General features: G+C 35.8%; 1 protein-coding gene across 2 annotated transcripts; it reads left to right on the forward strand.

The window, feature by feature from the left end:
- Window positions 1-205: 205 nt before the first annotated feature.
- LOC142615855 (signal recognition particle subunit SRP54 2-like) lies at window positions 206-10,446 on the forward strand. Of its 2 annotated transcripts, XR_012840868.1 has the most exons (10): window positions 210-567; window positions 1,818-1,917; window positions 2,178-2,331; window positions 5,511-5,661; window positions 5,746-5,894; window positions 8,810-8,910; window positions 9,008-9,165; window positions 9,466-9,580; window positions 9,695-10,122; window positions 10,222-10,446. XR_012840868.1 is itself a non-coding variant. In XM_075788765.1 (9 exons), the coding sequence occupies exons 1-9, from the start codon at window positions 337-339 to the stop codon at window positions 10,021-10,023; spliced, it is 1,488 nt and encodes a 495-aa protein (XP_075644880.1). In that variant the 5' UTR covers window positions 206-336; the 3' UTR covers window positions 10,024-10,446. The 2 variants fall into 2 exon arrangements, 1 of the variants encoding a protein (XP_075644880.1); XM_075788765.1 differs by having other exon boundaries at window positions 206-567; window positions 9,695-10,446.
- The last annotated feature ends 276 nt before the right edge of the window (window positions 10,447-10,722 follow it).

A 10,722-nucleotide genomic window follows, 5' to 3' on the forward strand; every position in this document is an offset into this window, starting at 1 on the left:
TGTCTAATAAATTTTTTGTAAGCTATTACACGTTCAAGCAATAACTTCTACATTAAATTGTAACACAAATTAAAGTCATATAAAAACAAATCATACAATATTGTAATTTTTTAATAAATTTAAAATTTTATAAAATTAATTTTAGCTTCCTAGTTCCGTACCATCTACGAGTTATAAAAAAACATTATTATATCTTGTTAACGTATATATAAAAATTCGTTTCCTACCTCTCTATACCTTCGTCTTCTTCTTCGATCCCCCAAAACCAAAACCCTAACCCTAACCTCCCCATTTTGCTCCGATCATTCTTCGCCGGAATTCTCAGAGGCAGCGAAGATGGTGTTAGCAGAGTTAGGTACGAGCATATCGCGTGCTCTTCAGCAGATGAGCAATGCGACCATAATCGACGAGAAGGTCCTCAACGAATGCCTCAACGAGATCACTCGCGCTCTCTTGCAATCCGATGTGCAATTCAAGCTCGTCCGTGACATGCAGACCAATATCAAGAAGATTGTCAATCTTGACGACCTCGCCGCCGGCCACAACAAGCGCAAAATCATCCAACAAGTACAAATTTCTCTCTTTTTCTGATTGATTCTATCTTCTATTTCTGTGAATCTTTTCTTTCTTTCTTTTTTTGTTTAAATTTTGATGTTTGTGATTATTTTGATGAAATGATTGGCTTTTGCTACCATGAGTTTAGAGTTTAGGGTTTGCTTTGAAAAGCTAGCTAAGCTATCAAAATTCGCACTTGTTAATTGGATTTGTGTGTTATAAACCTGTTTATAGAGGAAAAAAAAATTAGCTGGTGATACCATGAGTTTAGATTTTAGAGTTTGAAGTTTAGGTTTTACTTTGGAAAAATTAGTTAAGCTATCAGATTTGCATGTGAAAATTGGATAATTTTTAGTGTCATTGTTGTAGAAAAGTGAAAACCTGTTTATAGGGGGGGGGGGGGAAATATAAGAGTACCCAATATGAAAGAGTTGAGAGAGCTTGGTTCTATTGTTGTACTAGTGTCTAGCTTTTATAGTTTAGTGGATTTAGGCTTTTGATCAATAATAATACCGAAGCCTGGAGGCCCTAGACTTGGGCTGTTTGGATTTGGTTTTTGGAATTCTGGAACAATTTTGACAAATTTTGAGTGCTAATAAAGGGCCAGTTTAGGTACAATTCCTTAGGTGCTTTGAATTAGGTTCCCCAATTGAAATTAGCATCATGGTTGTATTAACCAATGCAACAATGATAGTGATATCTTTTCTAAGGAAAATTAAATTTTACCATGTGATTTATTGGGCAATGCAACCATATGGATGAATTTAATAGGGGGAACCTAAGCTTTAGCACCTGAGGAGTTGTACTTCAGTTTTCCTTGCTAAAAAAAAAAATTGATGTGTATATATATATATATATATATATATATATATATATATATATATATATATATATATATATATATTTTTTTTTTTTTTTTTTTTTTTCTGTTTATAGTTACTTGTATGATGGTATATCTATGCTATGTCAAATAATTCTATCCTTGTGTGACCATGTTGCATTTATTGGTAGCAACTAAATTCTGCAAAAAGTTACTTCTTTGTGTTGGGGGCTATTTTGTTAAGCCTTAAAAAAAACCCATTGACATGCTCTTTCTAGTAACGTTATGTGTCTAGTGCATTTTCTGCTATGATATGCAACTGCAATCTTCAAAATAAATACAAAAAGAAAAAAAAAAAAAAAGAAGGGAAAATCATTTTTGTATATAATGTCTTGGTATCTGCTGTGCTCTTAATCTTATTAAAGGGTCCTTTTCATTGTAGGCTATATTTAACGAACTCTGCAAAATGCTGGATCCTGGGAAGCCTTCTTTTACTCCAAAGAAAGCGAAACCAAGTGTTGTTATGTTTGTAGGTTTACAAGGTATGTTTTTTATCAGATCACTTTCATGCTTATTGGATCATTCAGAAATTGTCATATACAATCACTTCTATACAGATTGGGATTTTTTTTGTGAAGTTTCGATGTGAACTAGCTATCTGGGAGTTGTATGCTATGATTGACACATGGGTCCAAAAATATTTTTGCACTATTTTCATTTTGGAGTGTACTGTTTCCTTTTATCTATGTGCATCTTATTATGTGTGTGTGCATCTTATTATCTGTGTGTACAACAAATTCAGGATCAGGAAAAACCACAACATGTACAAAATATGCATATTATCATCAGAAAAAGGGCTGGAGGCCTTCTCTCGTGTGTGCAGATACATTCAGAGCTGGTGCTTTTGATCAGCTGAAGCAAAATGCCACTAAAGCTAAGATTCCATTTTATGGAAGGTACTTCTTTCACATTCTACTGATTTTCTGTGTGTGCAAATTGTGATTTAGAGTGTGATATTGAATTGTGGAGATAAGATTTGTGAAGATTTCTGTTAAAAAGAAACGAGGAAGCAAGGAAATGTCAACAGCCACACAAGCTATATTGTTTAAAAATAAAAAATTGTAGAGAAAACAATAATGAGGTGCATAAGGAAGCCATAATTTTTCTTCTACTACACTCTTAGAATGCTAAATGGGTATGCATAGATAAGCATAATGAGCTTTGAAATATATTTTCATTCTTGAAATGAAGCTTTGTATTCTGAGCATGTTCTAAATATTTGCTTGTGCTAGAATGAAATGGATTTATTTAAGGGGGCTTTGATTAACGCTATTATGATATTAATCAGCTGTATCTAACTTGCAATATCTCATTACCCTTTGTGGGGGAAATTCCCTTCCTCTTTCTCTCTCTCTCTCTCTCTCTCTCTGGGGGCCTTGCAAATCATATGAATGGCTTTTAACTGTGTTTGATCTCATTGTAATTTACTCATCCTTGGGATGTCTTGATGTGCTCATGTACCATCTCCTGGTCCTAAACCCTTTCAGTGCAATTGTTTGTTGTTTAGCTCCTTTTTCCATATTCCCTTTATGGCCTGTACAGCCCTTTTTCTTGTGTTTTTTTTCTTTTTTATGTGCTCATGTCCCATCTCCTGGTCCTAAACCCTTTCAGTGCAATTCTTTGTTGTTTAGCTCCTTTAGACCCTCTTCTGTTTTCCCTTTATGGTCTGTCCAGCCCTTTTTCTTGTGTTTTTTCTTTTTTATTTGTTTCTCTTGCCCCCCCCCCCCTTCTCCTTTTTCTCCTTTCCTCTGAATCCAAAAGAAAATGAAAAGCAAAAAAAAAAAGGAAAAAAGAAGATGAAAGCATGATGACACAAGTAACTAGTTCATCTCTCTCTCTCTCTCTATGAAATAGGGAGGGTTGCGGGTCGGAGTGGGATCAAGTGGGGGGCATCATTCAGTAATGAAAAATTGAACCCCAATCTCTTCTTCATGTAAGAGGTGGTGTTATTTCAGTATTTCTTATGAATGGGATGTAATAGAGTTTTTTTTTTTTTTATCGGTAAATAAAAACTTTATTGAAAAAATTATTAAAAAAAAAACAAGAAAATTAGCAAATTCCTTGGTACACAGGAAGTGTACAAGGAAAGCAAAAGACTACCCCAAATTACATAAACCTACAAATCTAAAAGAGAGGGAAGTAATAGATGTAGTTTAGTGACTGCTTATATTATGAACGAGATTTTGTCAACTATGACACGGTACTCTAGTTGTGCCTCTAGAGCATATACATACATACACACACACACACACACACATATATATATATATATATATATATAAGATCACAGCCCGGTTACTATTCAAATTCAGCACCAGCCACTGATATGAACAGTACCCGCATCATGAACAGTACCAGAGCCCAGCAGATTCCCCCGACAGGTTACTATTTCAACAGTGACCAAATTCGGAAAAGCAAGGGGACAAGTTACTGTTCACCGACACAATCATTCAAAGTTACTGTTGCTTTCGGTGGAAAAGGTTTTCACCTCAGTAAAAGCAATTCACTCTCCGTGATTTCAGCAGTTTTCAGCCAGCATCCAAGGCTCCTTCCAGTCTATTTAAAGCAGCCTTATCTCCATTCCAATTTTAGGAGCAACTTCAGCATCTCCAAAATTACCTCCTCTTCTAGCCAAGAGTTTATTTCTCAGCTTTGCCTCCTCTTTACAACCATAGCATTGTAATTAGATGGCACTATCCAATTTTCATATTTGTAATATCATGGCCTCAGCCGACCGTTTTACACCTAAGGTTACTCAGCTGCTCATAAATCCTAGTTGTGATATTGCTGGGTTTTCCTATGAAGTGTTTCATGATTGTATAAATCAGGGTATTGACTCCATCAGGAATTCCTTGTTCAATTTCATTGATAATGGGGTTTCCTTCTTCATATTGACTCCATCAGGAATTCCTTGTTCAATTTCATTGATAATGGGGTTTCCTTCTTCATCCTTCTGAATGGCGTACTTGATGTCTTCTTTGGACACTTCAGTAAGACAATTGTTCCACCATTTTCAGGATTCCCAAGATCCTTACAGTGGGTATAATCTGGATAGCAATTAAAAAAGAAATCCTGACTCAGCAACTCAGGATAAGATCACAGTCCGGTTACTATTCAAATTCAGCACCAGCCACTGATATGAACAGTACCCGCATCATAAACAGCACCAGAGCCCAGCAGATTCCCCCGACAGGTTACTATTTCAACAGTGACCAAATTCGGAAAAGCAAGGGAACAGTAAAAGTTACTGTTCACCGACACAATCATTCAAAGTTACTGTTGCTTTCGGTGGAAAAGGTTTTTCACCTCAGTAAAAGCAATTCACTCTCCGTGATTTCAGCAGTCTTCAGCCAGCATCCAAGGCTCCTTCCAGTCTATTTAAAGCAGCCTCATCTCCATTCATCAGCAGGTCCAATTTTAGGAGCAACTTCAGCATCTCCAAAATTACCTCCTGGCTGAAGACTGCTGAAATCACGGAGAGTGAATTGCTTTTACTGAGGTGAAAACCTTTTCCATCGAAAGCAACAGTAACTTTGAATGATTGTGTCAGTGAACAGTAACTTTTACTGTTCTGTGAACAGTGACTTGTCCCCTTGCTTTTCCGAATTTGGTCACTGTTGAAATAGTAACCTGTCGGGGGAATCTGCTGGGCTCTGGTACTGTTCATGATGCGGGTACTGTTCATATCAGTGGCTGGTGCTGAATTTGAATAGTAACCGAGCTGTGATCTTATCCTGAGTTGCTGAGTCAGGATGCTTTAGTCAGTATCAGGAGCATCTGATGGATATCCATCATAGGGATCCCATGGGGAATCATCATCACAATTGTGCTCGTGATATCTGGCATATGTATGTTCCTTTTCCAGAAAGAAGAAACAATACTTTTAGTTCCATTTTTTGAATCTCTCTCTTTTGTGATCTCCCTAAATATTCTGTTTGTTTTGTCATTGTTTACTTTGTTTATTATTGTTATCATTATCACTCTCATTAATAAGGTGCGGTCGCCAATTACATTTCATTAAATAATGCATTCTTTTTTATTTAAGTAATAATTGAGGTGGTTTTCAATGATACAGCTATACAGAATCAGATCCTGTTAAAATTGCAGTGGAAGGTGTAGAAAGATTCAAAAAAGAAAACTGTGATCTGATCATTGTTGACACCAGTGGGCGTCACAAACAAGAAGCTGCTCTTTTTGAAGAAATGCGTCAAGTTGCTGAAGCAACGGTAATTTTCTGGTATTGCTTTGTTCCTACTTCCTAGTAATTTGTAGTTGATTGACTGTGTTAAGATATTTTCTTTGCTTTCCAGAAACCAGATCTTGTCATATTTGTTATGGATAGCAGTATTGGTCAGGCTGCATTTGATCAAGCTCAAGCTTTCAAGCAAAGTGTTTCAGTTGGAGCTGTAATTGTTACGAAAATGGACGGGCATGCAAAGGGAGGTGGTGCCCTTAGTGCGTAAGTTCTATTGCAACAACAATTCAGGCTTATTTTCATGTTTCTAGTTGGTTTTTAAATCTAATATTAAAGCTTCAATGCGTGCATTTTGCTGAACCTGTGCAGTTGCTACTCAAAACTGGTGTTTTATACTTTATTTAAAATAGACCCAATATTTCTTTAGTGGTGGACTCATTGTGTGGCAAAGGAAAAAAAGGATGGTGCGACACTCATTATGGGAGGGACAGAGTATCATCTTCGTTAATTTTAGTAAAGAATACCATTGAGTAGTATGTACTTTGATAGGCCATTAAGTTATTCATTTGTCACATGCTATTGTATTGTATTTTCATGCATAACTACATGCATGATGATTTGAGGTTTGAGTTAGCAATAAGTTGGCTGCAGCTTTATAGTTTGTTATAAAGAAAGATAAATCTTCTAGGGTTGCTTATTGTTGTTCACATTTTGATTGCTTAATCTAGCACCGTGTACTTGTTAGATTGAATGGTACCTCCCCAAGCCTTACACTTTGTTTGGGAATTCATAAAGGAATTGAATGGAATGGAATGGAAGGAGTAAATCATAAAGGAATAGGAAAAAATAGAATGGAATGGATTGTATTTAAGGAATGAAAAAAAAAAATGGAATGGAATGAAGTAATCTTGTTCGGATGTTTTAAAATAAAGAAATGGAAAGGTACGTAACCTTATTGGGAGTAGCATAGAGAGAAAGCATTAGAACCGTTTTATGACAATATTACTATTAGACCCATATTTTAAAATAAGAAGCTAAATATATAGGAGTGTTTTGAGAGTTTTAGTAAAAATTTCATTAAATTAAATTTCATTCCCTCCAATTCCTCCTAGTTTTGGGGGAAATGAAAATTTAAAGTTTTGAGAGAATAAAGAAAAATGAGTGTTTCTTTCTATCCATTCCATTCCATTCAAACAAGAGAATAATTTTTCTATTCCCTCCATTAAAACTCTCAAACAAGGGAATGGAAGGAATATTCCAAAATAAATCATTTCATTCCATTCATTTCCCTCCTCCCAAATGCAAATGGAGCGTTAGAGCTTTGGGGTTCTAGGGAGAGTTGGGGGAATGGGTTCGAGTATTAGTGTAGGATTTCTAACCATTATTAAAAAAAAAGAAGACATAATGCCTCAGTTTTCCTCTTTAAAGTATATAGCCCCATTTCATAGAGGTTTGCAACTGTGGATTTTGTTACCTGGTAGCATTTGGATTTTAGTTTATTGTAATTTTTCCAGCACCCTTGGCCTTCAGTTCCTGGCTATAACTAAATCTAAGGCATCTCTTTTCTTCTCCACATTCCTGGGATTTGGTATTATTCTTGAAATCATATCACCCCAATTTCTAGACTACTAATGAAATATAAAAGAGTACTTGTGAAAGAAATCGTATACTGTGTGCTTCTAGGATTTCTAAACATGTTTGGTGGTGGTCATGGTTGGGTATGTGATTTTGGTACAATGTTTAGTATGCGGAGATTTGAAATTTACATTTCCTGATCCTTTTTTTTCTGTGTTTGTGTATAATATAACCTCCTCACCCTTCACCATGCTCATTTGAAGGGGAGGATATGCCATTTGAGCTTGAGCTCATTGGCATGATCTTTCTAGTTAATGGAGAATCAGGATATCTCAGTTGTGGTCTTGAGTGAGACTAGTGGAAATCTTGTTGTCATAGGTTTGTTGTACATGCAATGCAAGACTGGGTTGGGAGTTGAACCGTTGATTTCACTTTTTGATTTACTGAATTGTGTGAAATGTATGGAAGGTTTGGCAACATGATGGAGATTAACAATGAGTTGTTTGTTTGATACTTTGTCTACTATTTTGCACCTCAACATGCTCTTGGCTGCTTTTCCTTGTCGGGGTGTCTGGTGAGCTATGGTGTTTTTTTAACTTTTCATGCAAAAAAGAGCTATATGCTGCCTGCAAAGTCTTTTTTGTTCACAATATAGCTTGGGAGTTCTCATAAACCTTAATCATAATTTCTCTTTTCTGCACGTGTTAAGAGTGGCGAGACAGAAAATTACCATTAAATATGATGTTGCTAGAGAGCTATTGCGTAATTTTTCTTTGTTGCACATGTTATGAGTGATGAGACAGAAAATTACCATTAAATATGATGTTGCTAGAGAGCTATGGTAGTTTGTTTTGTGTTTGGAAGTCAGTATGTGTCTTGGCAATGTTTAGAACTCTTTTCCATTGTTGGAATTCTGCTGTTTTTCTACGCAATGGAGGATATCTATTCTAAGCACAATTCAGCTATGGCTAATGTGTCATGCATTTGGTACGTGTCTCTATTAGCTGGACGTTTGAAAGGTGTTGAGCTTCCATAGTTCCATGGAAAAGACAAGATGGTACTTCTGAGATCACTCTTTGAGTAGAAGTCTATGTTCGGCTGCTGTTCATTCTTTTTTCTATTTTTTGGATTTTGAAGAAAAAAAAAAAAAGATATTAGAAGTTTGATTACTTATAAAAAAAAAAGATATTAAAAGTTTGATTCTTCTCTTTTGATGTTCTCATGTATTTCCCATGCCCATTTGCACTATTTGATAAAATAATAATACAAAGAAAAGATAAAATTAAATGCAATGACATGCCTATTTTACTTGTTTGAATATTCAACACAAAGGTTGGGTCATTCATATGGTGTGATCTGTAAATAGCATAAATTAATTAACTTTAGGTGGACCTAAGAATATAAAAAACAGTCATTGATACTGTACATCTTCTCTAAATTGCAGTTTCCATAAATTATGGAATTATAAGCTACCTTCAATTTTAGTTCAATTTCTTATGAAATGGAAACTTCTTGCTAATTTTAATAGAAGCAACTTAAAGTTTAAACCGCGTCTCCTATTTTTTTCTTTGTATACTTAATTTTGTCGCTCTTTATATGTGCAGTGTTGCAGCAACAAAGAGTCCTGTTATATTTATTGGAACTGGGGAGCATATGGATGAGTTTGAAGTTTTTGATGTTAAACCATTTGTCAGCCGTCTTTTAGGTGAGCACCTCTTTTACTGCTCTGATTCTTGAAATTTGTTAATTCAATTTCTTTGGAATGTTGTTAATATTTGCATGTCAATTATATTTCCATCTAGGCATGGGTGACTGGTCTGGATTTATGGACAAAATTCAAGAAGTTGTTCCTATGGATCAGCAGCCTGAACTTCTGCAAAAGCTTTCAGAAGGGAACTTTACATTAAGGATTATGTATGAGCAATTTCAGAATATAATGAAAATGGGTCCAATTAGCCAGGTTAGTCCCTGACTTATACCATCTCATTGAAGCTAAATCAACAATAATGTGCCTTTCACTTTTATTATATAGTCTTAGTTGTGTAGGGTATGCAACAAATTATAGGTGACTGCTATTTTCTTTAGCTAGATTAATATGTGACCACTGGGTTGCTCTGGAGGTTAATTCCGGATGGGGTTGGGGGTGTTGAGTCTCAGCAGTCATTTTGGAATTTTTTACTGAAATGTGCTAAATGTTGAGCTTCTGATTTGGATCTGGAGAGGCTGTTCCTTAATGCTGATGACTGACTTGGCTGTGTAGGTTTTCTCAATGCTTCCAGGATTTAGTGCTGAGTTAATGCCAAAAGGTCGTGAAAAGGAAAGTTCAGCAAAGATCAAGCGGTACATGACCATGATGGACTCCATGACAAATGAAGGTGAATCGAGACTCAATGCCATTTTTTTGGTTTTGCTCTGCTTGTGCTGCATGGTTGACTTTATACTGATTCAACTCATTATTCTGATTCTAATAGTTGACTAAAATGTTGCAGAGTTGGATAATACAAATCCAAAGCTCATGAATGAATCTCGTATGATGCGGATAGCCCGAGGTTGTGGTCGTCAACTTACAGAAGTAATGGAGATGATGGAAGAGTACAAGCGCCTTGCCAAGATATGGAGCAAAATGAAAGGGCTTAAGATTCCTAAGAAGGGTGACATGAGTGCCCTATCACGTAACATGAATGCACAGAACATGAGCAAAGTCCTCCCCCCACAAATGCTGAAGCAGATTGGTGGCATGGGTGGCTTACAAAACTTGATGAAGCAAATGGGATCTACAAAAGACATGATGGGGATGTTCGGAGGTGGAGACAAGTAGATTTTGCCCACAAATCTATCGATGACTTTGAGCTCACTTCCAACTATGGCTGTAACCATATTGCCTTGTTGGACAGAAAGGCACACAGGTCCTATGCAGGTTGATACTACTGACCGTTCTGCTTTGCCAAATCAATATAAATCTAGTGACACAAAAAACTTTCACATCTGCTAATTTGCCCTGTTATGATTGGTACAGAATAAACTGACATCAATGGTTGGCTCATGCGAAAACGATATTACTCCAATCATAACTTGCCACCTTAAGAAGTAATGAAAAATGTTTGTGAAATATTTTGTAGTTTTAACATTACTCTTGCCAGATATATTTATTCTTTAGAGGGCCACATTTGGTTTAATCTCAAGCATAGTGGCATTTTGTTGTAATATTTTATATGAAAAGTGAGCATGGAAATTCTCCTTATTGTATGTATTTACTTTAGAAGGTTTTTTTTTTCTTTGCTAAATATTTACTTTAGAAGGTTAGTCATGAAATAAAAAGAACTGAAATGCTTTTGAGGGTATGAGGTAGATAATCTTTTCGTTAGTATGAACAAAGAAAATTGTATCATTGCAGTTTTCCACCTTATTTATACACAATGCGGCTCTTAATTCTCTAGGTAATACTTAATTTGATCGTCCGAAGTCTTCACTCAAAAGATTGGAAACTACACATGTTCAAAAAAGATTGCCCTGAATC

This window comes from Castanea sativa, chromosome 11, assembly GCF_040712315.1.
Source record: "Castanea sativa cultivar Marrone di Chiusa Pesio chromosome 11, ASM4071231v1".
Taxonomy (NCBI): domain Eukaryota; kingdom Viridiplantae; phylum Streptophyta; class Magnoliopsida; order Fagales; family Fagaceae; genus Castanea; species Castanea sativa.